Raw genomic sequence first — 17199 nt, 5'->3', positions numbered from 1 at the left:
ATGGTGCTTCATGTATGAAGGATATTCCCTGGATTTTGACTCACATATGACCGAGTCAGAGATATTTGAACATTTGTATTCTAAAATATGAAACTTATTTTATCCTATATTACGGGAAAACACCCCCCAATCTATTTTTGATTTCCAACAGAAAAGCCTAATTGATATACTCAAATAGTACTTGTGAAAAGAGCTGAAATAAACCACTGTCTGTGCACACTGCCATCTTGCTCCAATAAATTCAGTTTGCCTTTCCTTGAACTCAACTTACAGGATATTCTGTGAATTATCCCAATGCTCGGTGCTCACTCAGTGGGCGTCCAGGTGAAGAAGTCTATACCCTGCAGCTCCTCAGGTAAGTACTGCTGCTCTACAGCGGAACTGAAGGCTGGATTGTATTTGTAACCCTTTGAGTATCCCAGTTGCTTCATTAGCTTGGTGGGGGCATTGCGAAGGTGCAGGGGAACCGAAGGTAGGGGTCCTTTGTGGTTCCTCAGACTGGCCTTCACATTGTTGTAGGCCTTGTAGATATCCACAGACTTCGGTGCCCGAGCCAAATACACTACACACTGAGCCAGGATCACCTGTAAAGCAGGGTAAAAGGAAGGAGGGTAAATAAAGCCTTTGTGTGGCAGATCAACTACAAATCATGTCACGACTGTCAGAGCCACTGGAGGTGTTCATTGACCATAATTCACATGCCAGCCATTTTGCTCTAATGTCATCTATATCTATCTATCGGATCTATGAATTCACAAAACCTGTCCGTCTGTGTAACTGTCCAGGGCATAAGTCAGGCACCGTCGTCTGACTGATCAACCGCGGGTTCTGTGGAGATTGTACTGAACTAGAAGTTCGGGCCGCTACGCGGCCCGAACGTCTAGCGTGACGCGTCGTTCACTTTGCAGTGCCACCTTACAGGCACCTCACAGTGTGAGAGAGAGTTTTGTGCTCTCCTAAATCCACGGCAGGCTTTGAAAGTACCCACTTCAGAAAGAGGTGACGTGCATCACCTCTCCAATGACCAAAACCCACTATGGAAGCCGTCGAACTGGTGCGATCTGACGGCATCCTAGAATTTATAGGTAGGATGTGATGTCATGCGTGATGTCATGCTGTCGTGAGATTACGTCACACTGGCGTTGTGTCCATATTCGGAGTGATGCAACGTACATACAACATACTGACAAACATACTGACAACCGACATGGCGCAGGATTCAAATTGTATATATAGATTTGGGACGACCGTCTCATCGTGATGTCAGATTACGTCACAACGTACATACTGACAACCGACATGGCGCAGGATTCCGGGACGACCGTCTCATCGTGATGTCAGATTACGTCACTCTGATTACGTCACACTGGCGTGATGTCAGATTACGTCACGTCACACCGTCACACTGGCGTCGCATACGGACAACCGACATGGCGCAGGATTCAAATTGTATATATAGATATGTTTGTGAGTGGGGGGATGTAGGCATCAGCTTCCCTGATTAGCCAACCCATCGGCTTCTTGGATTGGGCAAACTTTGCATCACGTTTGTGTTGCTGCACTAATATAAGTGATAGCGAGCACAATAGAACTCTATTCTTTTACCTGTATCTCTCTGTCTGTTTGTGGGTCTGTCTGTCTTTATGCCCGCGTATGTCATCAACATGACATCAGCATTTTATGATGTCAAGGGATCCCTGCATCTCCATATTTAGTCAGTCTGTTGTATGGTAGTGGGTACCTCATTGGATACTCTTTACAATGGGTACAACGGGTATTGAAACGGGTAGGGGATGCATGCATTCCCAACTTGCATCATTTCAGAGTAGGCTCAGTCAGTGGCTTACCTCACATTCAGGCATCCCGATGAAGTGACAGGCCTGAAAGGCAGACACAGCCTGGGGGAGGGCAGAGGGATCTGCCATACCTGACCAACACACATGTGACATACAGTCAGAGTGAAGCCGGATTTTTCCATTTGGTAATGTTCCTACTTGTAAAAAAGGTTATGGCTGGGCTGGTTAGTTTCACATACATTTATATAGATAGGGATAAAAATAATAAAAACAGTTTTAACAGAGTAAATAGTAATTATTCAACAGAGTAAATATTCTTTTGCTTGCATAAATCATTTTTGTATAATAATGTAGTTACAAACCAATATCTTCACTGGCGAAGCGGACCAGCCTGCGAGCCACATACAGAGGCTCCTCGCCTCCCTCCAGCATGCGACCCAACCAGTAGAGGGAGGCATTCGCGTGAGAGCCCCTCATTGACTTATGCAACGCTGAGATGCAGTTGAAGTGTTCCTCTCCTTGATGCGCGCGCGCACACACACACACGCGCACACACACACACACACACACACACACACACACACACACACACACACACACACACACACACACACACACACACACACACACACACACACACACACACACACACACACACACACACACACACACACACACACACACACACACACACACACACACAAAGGAGATGGGTCATTCTTCATGTATGTCATCATCAGTGTAAGATAAGGAATGAATAAAGGGGAGAATGCCAGACTGCACCCACTGTGTCTGCTAGCTCCCTCAAGGTCATAAGTCAAACCAAGGGCAGATTTTCGTGCCCTATGTGGAGCAGGGTACAGTAAATCTGGAGCTTCAGAGACAGCTGAGTGTTACATAATGGGACGTGGGACGGTGTCATGTCTTAGATGGGGCGAGAGGGAGGGGGAAGTGTTCCAAAGTGTTTTAACTATTGTTTTTCTAGCAACCTTTTACAATTTAGACATTTAATGTAGCAGACACTCTTCATCCAGAGTGACTTACAGTAAGCAAGGTAAACCATATATCAAACACATAGCATCAGTCTAAACAGTATGATATAAAATAAATACAAATCTGTACATTGAAACTTTACTCTATGCCTCCTCACTTGTTCCATCTGAATCCTACTGGAAACTTGCATAAGCACAGGTTAGGGCATAATGGAAAGCTCTCAGCTGGTATAGAGTAGACAGTAATAAACAATGACACCCGTAATAAACACATAAGGATTTAAACTTGTGTGATAGTGTGTATGTAATATTTTATCATATTAACTCATTACCATGTTATTGTTACAACCACAAGACAACAGTGGCATTACTCTCGTCTCAGTGCCAAAAGGTAGTGAGGGTCTCTGCCTCTGACAAAACCATAGCTTTTAATAATCCTTAACTGAACCTGTTGATTCTCTTAAAGCCTCTGTTGCGTGAAGCCTTTATTCAACTGGGCCTTATGCGTGACAACTGACGTTCCATTATTAGACAGTGGTCCTCTAATGAGCTGAAACACTATCTCATTTGTCACTCTGGGGTAGCTTTTCCTAAATGATAAATGGTCTGTTGCTTCCAGGACCGAATCCTGATGCATTAGAATGTTGACACTGCTATTCTAAGCAGGCTGTATTAACTCCTACACCCCCAGCTGGGACACTAACAATGCAGACTAGTATAGTCTCTGTCTCTGATTATGTGGCAACACAGTCAGTCGCCATCGCCATGAAGCTTTAAGAAAATGGATCAGACAGCTGCAGTTGATTCAGAGCGCTGCTTCTCAAGTTCTTATAATACCAAGAGAGTGGACCATATCACGCCAGTTCTCAGATATTTACACTGGCTCCCTGTCTGTCAAACTATTGATTTCAAAATACTACCCTTGGTTTAAAAAGCATTGAATGGTTTTGAGTGAAAATACATTTCTGATCTTGTGAATCTAACATCCAGACCACTCTGGCCGACAGGTCAGCGTTCCCAGAGTCAAAACTAAATGTGCAGCGTTCAGTTTTTATGCACCACATATTTGGAATAAACTCCCATTAAACGGCAGGTCTGCAACTCTTTTAAATCAAAGCTGAATATGTTTGCCACTGCCTTTTACTGAGGTTAATGATTATTTTATAATTATGATTCTATTTTATTATTTAAACTCATTCATATTTTTATTCTAAAAAGGCCCACTGTCCACTTGATCGAAACATTGTATGCAATAAAACGGTGGAGTTTATTTTCACCAGTGTGTGGAGTGCAGACCTTATTTTCTTTTAAATAAATCTATATTCCCAAGTGTTTGTTCAATAATTATTAATAATATTTGGTCTTCCCATCTTTCCAGCTCTTCAAGTTGGGATACCAATTTCATCCAATTTTCTGCTTACTAAAGAGCTGGAGAGATCACAGTTTCTGAACCCTACAGCAATGAATATAAAGCTTTAACTTTTTAAGAATTTACCTTTTCATATCAAAAAAACAATATCACTTACAACACCTTTAACTGTATTCAAATGGCCTTTTATAACGCATTTCTTGATGCTCTTCGTGTTTTGTGTAAAGCACTTTGAATTGCCTTTTTGAAAAGTGCTATAAAAATGCACTTCCCTTGAATTGGCTTATAGCTTGCCTTACAAAATCTGCTGAGTCTGTGAGTAAGTTAATTAGCACAAACTCTGAGGTCCACCAGCTACGCAAGGAGATATACAGAAATACTATATGTGTTTTAGGAGCAGTTTGTTCCTTGGCTAGGAAATGTATATGCACGTCACAGAGACGCTCAATTTCAGCTCACAGGACAGACAGAACCTGTGAAACACATCAAAAAACTATTAACACTTTCTATTTCCTTCATCTGACTTAACACGTTCCTTCTGTAACTTTCACGTGCGGCAGCTGCAGAATCTGGACAGCGCAACCTATGCCAGCTCTGGGCAGACAGACTAATTAACAAACTAATAAACTGAGCATCACCATTTCCTGATGGCTTGAAAACAACAAACAACTTAGGGTAGGGAGTATTCTTTGGCAGTGACTGCAGTAACGCAGGCCACACGATAAGAGTGAATGGTAATATTCTGGGATTACCTGCTTTATCGTAGAGAATATGGGACCTCTGCATACCCTCTTTGACATGCACTTCCTGCACCACAATCTCCAGGGGAGAAGAGACCTGGGCTAAACGGTCAGGGCGGGCCGCACCCACCCGAGCCTGAACAGCCAGCTGGAGACCATTGAGTCCAGCCCTGGCATCACCGTCACAAAGGTGAGCAATGGTGTCCAGAGCTTTCTGCTCAATGTAAACTTTTGGCCTGTTAAACAAAATTGCATGAATTAAAATAAACACAATAATAAAATTGTCATCATCGTTCTTTGCTTTGTGAAGTAAACAAGACAAGGAATATGAATTTAAACCACCTACTACCGCTACCACTACTAACATGTTATTAGATCACAAACATGAATTCAAAAGTTAACGACAAATTTTGGATGCAGTAGTCTTATCTTATTAAGCCCAAATGAGTGTACAAAGCTACAGATTTCATGGTACAATTAAAACAGGAGGGAATCAGGGAATACATTAACGGTTTGTTTCATACATTGTGAGGTGACATTGATGGTGAAGCCTCTTTGCCCTGCTTCAAACTTGCCCCTAACCACAACCCACCCCTTGGAGAACATGGCCGTTTTTAGCTCCTTAGAACTTCAGTGAATGGTGACAAACACTAGAGCCATGGATGACTCTTTAATTACGCCGTGGCAGCATCCATGGAGACTGCAGCACCCACCCTAATGCCTATGTTCTTCATCACACCATTCTTTCTGCTCAGATCTCCTCTAACCTAAAATGGTCCACTGTGTGTTTTTTGTCAAGTACATTTTTGGTAAAGTGCTTAGGTAAAAAAGAAAAAGAAAAGGAAAAAAATAATGTTACAACTTACAAGGTTGAATTAGTATATAATAACTAATGATCCACTATTTATTCTTAAGGCAATATCATTATTATGACCTCAGCCCAGCAACAAGACAGATCCATATCTTTATCTGTACATTGTCAATGTCAATGTCAAATAATTATATACAGTATATTTAAAAAAAGGGGAAAAAAGATCAACTCAGTAGTCAAACAACTGAGCTAAATGACTGAGGTGCTGATCTGTCTGTGCATGACAAATAAACACCTTTGGTTGCATCTCTTTGGACTCCAAACATTTATATTCAGATGCCCTCTCTACATTCCAGCCAACACAAGTTACAACAAGCTCAGTCAAAAGCTTGAGGCTGTCATTAAACATGAATCTAGCAAGCTGTTAAAATACATCTTTTCTCAGCTACCAGCAGTTAACAGTTACCTCACTAAGCAGACTGTATATCCACTGCAGACTCCCTTCATTTCTCTCAACAAATAAAGATGAAGTGCACTCCCACTCCCACAGAGTTAGAGTTATATAATATAATAAGTCTATAGGGACTCGTGGTTCCAAATTATTGACTGCCTATAGTCTGGCTGAATCACTTCCATCCTGTACTCTTAGAGGCGGGCATGCAAGAAGAGAGAATTTCCCATTCTTCATCCATTCAAGGACAGAGGAGAGGATGTTGAGTTGTGGGGTGTCTTCACTGCCCTCTGGTACAATGTATCATAACAAAAGGGGAGGATTCTGGAGCAAGGAGCACTTACTCAGAGCCATCTGATAGGTCGTCTCCCTGGGGATCAGTTGGGTCCTCTCCCAGCACCCTGATCCCAAGTGAGGCCACTGCCCTGCGCAGGATCAAACTCATCGCCTCTACAGACAGTTTCTCCAGCACCAGCACCCTACACCTGCTCAGCAGCGCGGCATTCACCTGGAAGGAGGGGTTCTCTGTGGTGGCCCCTATCAGGGTGACTGTCCCACATTCCACATGAGGAAGGAAGGTATCCTATGTACAAATAATACATAGAGTGAGAGAGGGGAGAAGGACAAAAGGAACATGGGAAAAACAAAGAAGACTTTGACATTCTGCGCAGTAGAAAAATGTCAGGGGTAAGTATTAATTTAGTTGATTATTAACAAAATGTGCTTGGTCTGTTGAAGCTATTTTGAGTCACACTGACTGACTGAGCCAGCTCTGATGAGTGTGCGTGTCTGTCAATGATCAATATTAAAATATATTGTAATAATTTGGAAAGCTCAAATTGTATTTTAAATTTGACTTACTAGTATATGAAAGGTCTTAAATTGACTGGGTTTTTAGATAAATACGCATGTTTGATTAATTAGGTCCAATTCAATATTTGCAATAAAACATGAATTATGAAGGGGCATAGGAGGGTCATTTTTCAGGCGGGAGGGCTGGCCAAGTGTTTATTTTAGGGAAGCACATTCTCATCAGACTGCAGTTAAGACCAGACAGACTGATTAACCTTCATGTGTAGAGCATGTGTTAGAAAGATGTGACTGTGGTCGAGGGAAATACCATTGAAGGAGTCATAAATAAAGCTGTACCAAACAGCAAAGCTTCAATTACTTCACAACACTGAATTTGGCCTAAGAAATGAATATGTTACAGTCTCAATCAATATCCCACCTGTTGGGATTTGTTGAAGCGGTGGATCTCGTCAATGAAGAGGATAGTCTTCCTCTTGAACAGTCGGAGTTCATTCTGTGACTGTTTGATAACTTCCCGGACGTCGTTGGTGGAAGCGCTGGTGGCTGACAGATTAACAAAGCGAACTGTCCCCTTCTTTTTACTGTTGCTGGCAATTATATGAGCAAGTGTTGTCTATAAGGTGCACAAACACAAAGCACAAAAAAAAGAGTGGGAAAAAATTACATTCCAGATTATTACCGTGGAAACCAGTCTTGTTTGTCCTTTGTTTAGGGCCTTGAAGGCAGATTCATATAACTGGCTTTCACCCTGAATCTATATCAGTCCTTGGTGGGGTTATGCCCCGGACAGACGGACACACAGAGTTTTGGTGAATTATAGAATGATAGCATCTGACTCAGTTTAACTACTTTAACCCTAAATCTGATATTTGAAAATAGCTTTCTACAAGCTGCACAACACCTTGCATCGCAAAATCTGGTATTTTCAAAAAATCTTGAAAGATCTGGAATATCTTTTAAACATTTAACACAACACAAATCTTGTATGGGGGGCGGGGGGGGGGGGGTCCCTGGCTGGCACAACATCTTTTCAGATGGGGGCCAATTACTTATTAATTTGGGGGTCCCTGAAATGACGCACCTTTCCACATCCAGGGGGCCCCCAGAGGATCAATGATGGGATCTCAGTGGACTCCAGCAGTGAACGGATCAGTGTGTGTTCTCCCACTGCCTTGTTCTGCCCGAAATATTCATCCAGTGTGTTTGGTCGCAGTTTGTCCGCCAGAGGCTTGTCGATACTGGTCATCAGTGGGTTTGATGATGATGACAACTTTATCTTTATGGGTTCACTTGTAGAAGAACGGCTGTCAGCAGCAGCTCCTCTCTGTTCCACGCCGTTCTCCTCAAGGTTGCGCTTCACTCCTTTGCTGACAGCGGCATTGGGGCTTTGTTTCACGGAAAACAGTGCGTTTCGTTCATTTTTAAATGGAGTTTTACTCTTGTTGTTGCTGCTGTGGAACATGGAGAACAGTGATGCCGTGGGTAGCGGCGGCTCGCTGTCTGAGGGGGTGATGATGTGTGGAAGAGCTTCCCCAGCAGACATGCGTGATTTCTTCAGAGGCGGCGAGTCTGTTGTTGTTGTTGTTGTTGTTGTTGTTGTTGGAGGAGGAGGACAGCCGTCAGCATCCAGCAGGCATCTGTCCAGGTGCGCGTTGATTTTGGACGGCTGGAAGTCCTTGGAACAAACGGGACACTGCACTCTGTGCACTGACTCTGACTCCGAGGCTGCGGCGGTTGTTTCTTCACTCGCCATGTTTGTTGTTTTTCCGGGTTGGCTCAGAGATTCCTTGGTTGGTTCCCGCTGAACCTTTGACGTATGGTCACGTGTGATTGTGAAGCAGTGATGGAAAAACTTAGTACTCTTTTTTTTGTACCTAAATAAAAGTATTAATACTGCAAACAAGTAAAAGTCCGGAATTCAACATTTACTTGAGTAAAAGTACAAAAGTATTGGTATCAAAATGCACTTGTGCAGAATGTTCCATTTTACAAGTTTCCAAATCGATAAGATCTTTTGAAAATAGCAGATCTACAAGCTTGCAACACATTGTGAGCTTGTAGATCGGCTATTTTCAAATGGCCGAAATGTATAGGGCTGAAGTGGGTAACATGTTTTGTAATACAAATCTACAAAGTAACTAGTACTCAAGTTTTCAAATAATTGTGATGTAGTGGAGTAGAAGTAAAAGTACTGAAAATTGTAAATACTCCAGTAAAGTAAAAAAAATACCTAAAAATTGTACTTAGGCCTAAGTACTAAGTACTGTACAGTACTTGAGTAAATTACTTAGTTACTTTATCCCCACTGGTGTGAAGTTGCATATGTTTTATTTGTTGGGTTTAAATTCGAACGTATATTTATCATTGCACATTGCCTGTTAATAAAAGCACACGAGAAAATAGTTTGATATTTTTGCAATTCTACTATTTTATGTGATTGATTGATTGATGTACTTTATTTAGTAAGACATGAGAACATCAGTACATGGAAGTACAATTCAATACAAGGTCTACTGGAAGACTCATTAAGCACTGAGCTTGTTTAAGATGAGATCCCCAAGCACACAAATCATGATGACATGACATATAAGAGACAGACAGATATACACACTACTATACAGAACGTCATACAATCAGCTTACAGGTTACTGGTATGAAGAGTGAAAAATATGTACAAGAGAAGATACAAAATATAAATATAGGTATAGGTTAAGACTTAGACAGGGGCCATTTTCGAATTGCAGCCTCCTGAAGGTGTATCTTTAGGGCAGTTTTGAAAGTGAGTAGGGTTTTACACTCCTTTACTCCTTTTGGTTGGGCATTCCACATTTTTGTTGAATAGCATGAGAACGAGTTCATTCCCTTTGTTGAGCCAAATCTGGGTTGAACATGATTCGTGGAGCTGCCTCTGGTGTTATGATCGTGGACTTCATTAACGTTTTGAAAGTATTTTGACAAATACAGGGGGATCCCAATGTTGTGGTGTATCTTAAAGACCAGGCCCATTGCAAGTTGCTGTACTCTGTCCTCAACCCTGAGCCATCCAATCCTAGCAAAATGAGCAGGGGTTAGATGGGTTTTGTGATTGAGGCCAAGAAGTAGCCTTACTAGTTTGTTTTGGGATTTTTGGAGCCTTGTTTTTAAGGCCTTGGTGGTGTTGTGATACCATGAGGAGCATGCATAATCGTAATAACCTTGTTTGGTTTGGTGCATGACGTCTGTTTTTTTTTTTAACCAACCCGAAAGTAGGCCTACATGTTCGGTTTAGATTTGCATTATTTTATTTTATGCATACATATTGAAAATCCTAAAATGTATTGAGCGTGTGAATCCATTACAAACTACAAGTAGCCTATAAACCTTGTGTTGTCATCTTTCAGCTGAACCAGAAGATATTAGAACAATTAGTTCTAATATCTTATCTAATTAGTTCGATTAACTGTTGCACCCATTATTCATTATCCTTTTTTCTCTCCTTTCCAGGTCAGACAAAAAGCCCAGCCATCCTAGTCAGGCACCTGATGTCAGCCACACAAGGAGGACAGAGAGGTCCTGTGGAGAGGGGGATGATGATGACCAAGTGTTTCCTTCACCTAATGTGGCCAGGATGAGGCCAGTTCATCAGCATGACAATCAGGACATGAAGCTGGACTTCTTTCAGTATCTGGAGAGGGTGGAAACCATGCGCTACTTCTGGGAAATGAAGGTACAGTACAGCTATGAATGTAAATTAGGGGTGCAACAGTTAATCAAACTCATTGATTATATTTAAAAATCACACCTGTGTGAAGGTAGCGGCGCCTTTGATATATTTTGTCATAGATATGTGTTTCTACTAGAGAAACAATATTAAATCTCTGTAAATTTATTTCAAGGCTTCCAGTGGCACTAAATAGTGCCATTGGAAGCGAATCACCAAATGCATTCCAAGGTAAGTGGCAAAAACTGATCTGTCATAGCTGATAGAGTGGGTACCTAAAAAATAAACTTTGTGTGTGCGTGTGTATAAATGTGGTACCAGAAAGATATGTATGTGTTATGAAATAATCTATACAATTTATAAGCCGTACCCAGAGTGTTTATGTTCCGGACTTTTACAGTTTATATAAACCATCTAATATTGTATTCATGATATAATATTGATGTCATGAATAGTTCCCTTGCCTGACCAATCAGAACGTTGACGGGGCTGACCAATCAGAACGTTGACGGAAAAGCCAGGTATAGAGCAGGACCATCGCCGTTAAAAATACATACAAAAAAAGAAGGGGGAAAAGCATGAGAAAATAAAAATATATACAAAAAAAAACATGAGGAAATAAAAAATAAACCTTGACATCATAGTGATGTCATGAATAGTCCCCTTGCCTGACAAATCAGAACCTTGACGGGCCAGACCAATCAGAACCTTGACGGGCCTGACCAATCAGAACCTTGACGGGCCTGACCAATCAGAACCTTGACGGGCCTGACCAATCAGAACGTTGACGGAAAAGCCAGGTATAGAGCAGGACCATCGCCGTTAAAAATACATACAAAAAAAGAAGGGGGAAAAGCATGAGAAAATAAAAATATATACAAAAAGAAAACATGAGGAAATAAAAAATAAACCTTGTGTATACATGTGGTACCAGAAAGATATTTATGTTTTATGAAATAATGTATACAATTTATAAGCCGTACCCAGAGTCTTTATATTGACCTTAGTGTTATTAGCAAAGCATCGTGGTCTTTTGCTGTGTAGTATGAACTGTACAGAGATGGATGTGCAGTGACTTGTCCGTTGTTTCGGAAGTACGCGTGGTCTATGTGTCCTCCCTCAAAGTGGGTTGCTTCTTGTATGAGTTGAGTGAAGCCTAGTTTCTGAAGAGATTCTGATACGTGGTTGTTGGGGTTTTCACCAAGGCATATGTTGAGATCACCGCATATCAGAGTTGTTTTGATTGGGTCGATTAACCGTGTCAAATTCTGGATCGAGGATGTATGTCCTTTGCTTTTGTAGACACTGATTATGTCTATGTCTGTTGAGACCATCATGGTGATTTGCATCGTGTCACTCGTGAAATCTGTGTGATGTTTTAGTGTTGCTGTTCTGTAGTAAGTGGCTAATCCCTTGCCATGTCCAATACTGTTTAGATGGAGTGAAAACCCATCAATCTGCAGAGATGGGACATAGTTGTTGTGTGTGAGCCATGTTTCACTGAGGCATATAATGTCAGCATAAGCCAGAACAGGGTCTGCTTTAATTTCTTCCAATTTCGGTACTAGGGAATGGCAGTTGAGAGCTGCCACCTTCACAGCCCACTCATGTGTCTTTTCCCATTCTGTAGGGTTGATGTTAATGGACACACTCTCCATCCTCTTCAGTTCCTGACATCATAGTGATGTCATGAATAGTAACATAGTGATGTCATGAACAGTGACCAATCAGAACGTTGACGGACCTGACCAATCAGAACGTTGACGGACCTGACCAATCAGAACCTTGGCGAGCCTGACCAATCAGAACGTTGACGGACCTGACCAATCAGAACCTTGGCGAGCCTGACCAATCAGAACGTTGACGGACCTGACCAATCAGAACCTTGGCGAGCCTGACCAATCAGAACGTTGACGCAAAAGCCAGGTATAGAGGGCTAATATCGCGCCGCTAAAAAAAGAAAACGGATAATCGATAATTTACTAAAATCATTGATTAATTGATCCCTATTTTGAGCATGTCCTTATAGGCGAAAAGTTTAAAAAAATAATGATATAGTGAAAATAGCAGATCTACAAGATTAAAATATGAAATTAACAAATCTACAAGCTCACAACGCGTCACAAGCTTTTAGATCTGCTATTTTTATTTTTTTTGCACAACACTGTTGTGCAACTAAGTAGGCTATAAAAGAAGGGTCAATTGATTTGTTGATATAAAAAAAAACACGCTTCTCGATTATTCAATTAATTGAAAAATGTTGATGATAGAATAATCACTAAGAAAATAATCGATAGTTGCAGCCCTAATGTACACGTTTCGGGAATCAAGAAGTATGAATATCCTTTCTACAGTGACTGAGGACATCGTAATGGTTTATATTAATAGCTCAGGTTTTGTATTTTGATTCAGGTAGGTTGATAGTTCAAAAGCTCTGTGTCACAATAGTCATCGTGTCAAGACAATTATTCTTCCACCACCACTTCATCTGCTACTCTAACTGCCACTGATCTTACTAATGCTTCCACTAAATCACCTGATGAATACATGTTACAACTGCACATATTGCAAGTAACACTTGTTGCATTTGCTGTAATATGGTTTACATAAAATGTAAATGTCGCCTAATGTCAACTATTGCCTGAAAATCTGTAATGGTCATTGACTCAGAATAAGTAAGAACCCTCAAACACGACACAGAAACGATCAGGCAAAAATTCACAATAGGTTTAATTAAAGAGTAAAGGGTCAGAACCAGGAGATCAACCAGAGAAGGCAAATGCAACTGGCAGGGATCTGGTAGAGAATCAGAATCCAGGAGATCAGACAGGACGGTTCAGAAGCCAGCCAGGCTTAGTGCAGTGGTTCTCAAACTTTTACATTTCAAGCACCCCCTAAACTCTGACAGTATATAGATGGAACCAAAAGGACCCTAACGGGTCCATTTGGTTCCATTTGTATACTGTCAGAGTTACAGACTTGTCAATTTAGAACCCCATCAAGGACCTCTGAGAATACCTGGACCCCACTTTGAGAACCACTGGCTTAGTGTAGTGCACCGGTGGACCGGTGTGTATTGCTCCTTCACTGTACATTGACTTTACCTATGTATCCATATTCCCACTGTGTAGCCGGCTGACACTATACATATAGTCTTTATATATCCATTCATGAACGATAGATGTATGCCCATATTACTGGTGATAGATTGTACATGATACTTATATTGATAGTTCATTATAGGACCACAATGGAAACAAGTCCCCAGGACTTTTTTTGTGTTATCCTTTTAGCTCAAATGTACTAGTATGTAGCTAAATGACTGTACTTCATGCAGTTTACATTTTCTGTCTAATAACATATCTGATCAATCAATCAATACATTATCGTAACTGTTTTTATCATATTTGTATTTTTATCTTATTACATTTATTTTTATTTTTTATTCTTGAATCTTAGTTGTATCTCTCCTGTATCTGTCCTGTGTTTCAACCAATCCCAAAAAAGCAACTACACTTTAGAAACAAGCCAAAAAAAAACCCCAGCAAACTGCGACTACCAATATTTACAAGCAACTTTACAGGAAAGAAAATGCCCAAAGTTGCTTATATTAAGCGGACTTGGCAACACTGGTGTGAATATAGTGAGATCAAATTGATGACTATAGACCAATTATTTGTTTACTAACATTGAGACTGGATGCACAGGTGATTGTTTCATGCAATCAATTCTCAACCTGTTGTTTTGGGGTGCTGGTTTCAGCGCACCCCAACCCCCTCTTGTGTGTTGGCTAGTGAGGCGCGTCCTAGCGAGACCTGACAGAATGGGTTTCATTTGGAGCCAGTGTGACCTCGTCTGTTAAGGGGTCTATATCAGCCTGACCTGCATTACATTGTTGACCAGTGACACCTAGTGTTCAAGGCCCTTTAAGTCAGGAGGTGTTGCCTGCTGAGCAATGGTGGGAAAAGTACTACATTTCATTACTTAAGTGAAAATTAAGTAAAGAAAGAAATTAAATAAAAAACAAAATGTACTTGATTAAAAGTACAAAAGTATAGGCATCAAAATATATTTAAAGTAGCAAAAGCAAAAGTACTCATTATGTAGAATGTCCCATTTCACAAGGTATCATATGTATAAAATGTATAAAAATATTTTGAAAATAGCAGATCTACAAGCTCACAACGCATCGTGAAGTGCTGAAGTGGTTAATGTATGTTTTGCAATAATAATTAAAATCTACAAAGTAACTGGTAACTAAAGTTTTCAAATAATTGTAGTGGAGTAAAAGTACAATATTTGCCTCTGAGATGTAGTGTAGTAGAAGTAAAAGTGTTGAAAATTGGAAATACTCCAGTAAAGTAAAAGTACCTCAAAATTGTACTTAAGTGTGGTACTTGAGTAAATGTAATTAGTTACTTTCGACTACTGCTCCTGAGCACCGCCAGGGTGAGCCAACAGCCTCCACTAATGGAGGTCTCTACACACTACTCCTTGAACTAAACACAATCATTTGAAGCTGAACTACTCATACAGCTTTTTTGTTTGAAAAAACAATCCACTTAGCTCGCTCTATGGAGAAGACTACACAAAACAAGTATTGAATTGAGTATTAGTTGTAGTAGATCATGAATAGTGAACGCATTGAACTCAAATCTATATTAGTGGTGGTTCATTAAAAATAATAACAAGCACACTTAGCGGACAACTACTTTTTTTTACAATGCAAAAAAGTTAAATTCAGCATGAATAATATACATTTCCAGTTTCAAGATTTCATCAGTTTAAAAAAGATATACTGTACATTAGTAGGCTAGATCACGAAAATGCATAATTACATGATATGTAGTCAGAAGATGGGGTTTATTTAATTCCATGATCTTTTGTTAAATACCTTACAAGTGTCAAAGGTTTAATTAGTGGAACTAGTGCAGTGTCTGTTCAGTCTGTGGGCGTTCGGAACGTGTGCCTGTTCGGAGTGGGCTGATTACTTGGTAAGACTGCTTGCAGCGTTCTCGAGAAGCGCTCACCCGATTGACTTCACAGCCAACATAGCACTCCTTTGGATCCTCAGCAAGTGTGAAGTCGATCGGATGAATGGTTCAGACATACAGACAGACATAAACAGAGATTCCTGGAAGTTATAGATATTGTTTTGAATATGTTCACTCTATCAGACTGATGATTGGAAGGCCAAGGGGAACCCAAAATAGAATGTGAGCAAGAACCTGAGCAGTCTACTACGATCCACAAGGAAGACGGTGTGGATAAGCAAGCGCAGACCAGTTACCCACAGCATCCAAGACACGGGTAGCTGCTGCTAGAAATGTAGAGAGACTAGAAGAACCTGTGGTTGTTTGCCGACATGTTTGACATTGTGGTACAGTAATTGTTTTGGTGTTATTACTGCTGCCATGCTACTACAGTACAGAGTGACACTGCTGGCCAGGTGATCTAGTCTTGGCCGTACCATGGATCTATGTTCTTCATGTCTTAAGTCACAATGTACAGTATAGACTTAGGTAGATATTCATTTATAAATCCTCTTAGATGCCAACTGTAGTCTCACAAAGAAAGTTGTATAGGCTACAAGAGTTAATTTGGAACATTGACAGTAGGTGCTGGGTTAAGTACAGAACATGATTTTAAGATAAGACACTCCGAGCTATCTTTTAGACTTTTTTGTTCAGCAAACATTAAGCAACGTTTGATGTATCTTGGTCAGTTCAATTCAAAACAAAACACCTGTTCATTCATTCCATATAGAGACTCATCACCTGCCAAAAAATGTCATTGGTGCAACTCATCCCATGTGAGTAGTTAAAAACTGTGTTATTACATATTTACATATTATAATTACTATACTATTATACTATATCATTATGCTCATTATTGATGCAAAACACAATCCCATGAGAAAATGCCTCTGCCGTAGCGTAGAGGCTTCTAGCCAATCAAAACAGTTGGAAGGCATACCCCACGTGAGTGTCTGTCTGTGTGACATTTGCAGCTGTAATCTAATAGTACCAGGCTATTTATTTACCTCACAATCCAAATATCTACACACTGACAGGCTTGTGCTTATCAGCACTCTTAAATCTTCAGTATTAAATCTTACTCTTCTCAACATTAATGCTCCCGTGAAGTTTATGTGACGTTTTGTTTTGAGGTTTGTTCTCAACCACTTAACATGTGAGTAGTGAAGCAGAGACGGAGGGTGTCTGCGCGTGTCTCCCAGATACCCCTTACTGGCACCTGTCACTCTTTTGTCAGAGGGACAAGCTGCCTGTCCTTTGGCTGTAAGTGATGATGAGATAGTTTTAGAGATGTGTGTGTGTGTGTGTGTGTGTGTGTGCGCGTGTGTGCGTGTGCGTGTGTGTGGGTGTGTGTGTGTGTGCGTGTGCGTGTGTCAGTGTATGTTTGTGTGGGGGGCTCTGAATTAACAGATAAGCTGTGGAGCTTGTGTAAAAGTTTGGGCGTTCCTTATGCCAGGAACACCTCCTAATCAGTGTTCTGACATCCTCCCT

At 40.8% G+C, this 17199-nt stretch overlaps 1 protein-coding gene across 1 annotated transcript; it reads right to left on the bottom strand.

Annotated features, from left to right (window-relative positions):
* Nucleotides 1-8783, bottom strand: wrnip1 (WRN helicase interacting protein 1). The gene is made up of 7 exons (XM_084058715.1): nucleotides 8054-8783; nucleotides 7391-7585; nucleotides 6504-6742; nucleotides 4910-5133; nucleotides 2159-2314; nucleotides 1848-1927; nucleotides 1-584 (listed from the first exon to the last, which is right to left on the bottom strand). Exons 1-7 carry the CDS (start codon nucleotides 8723-8725, stop codon nucleotides 306-308), a joined length of 1845 nt encoding a protein of 614 aa, XP_083914841.1. The 5' UTR covers nucleotides 8726-8783; the 3' UTR covers nucleotides 1-305.
* Between the last annotated feature and the right edge of the window lie 8416 nt (nucleotides 8784-17199).

Source organism: Gymnoscopelus microlampas (assembly GCF_963454915.1).
Source record: "Gymnoscopelus microlampas genome assembly, chromosome: 5".
Lineage (NCBI taxonomy): Eukaryota > Metazoa > Chordata > Actinopteri > Myctophiformes > Myctophidae > Gymnoscopelus > Gymnoscopelus microlampas.
Note: the sequence above shows the minus strand (reverse complement) of the source record. Positions and strands in the feature narration are given on the sequence as shown.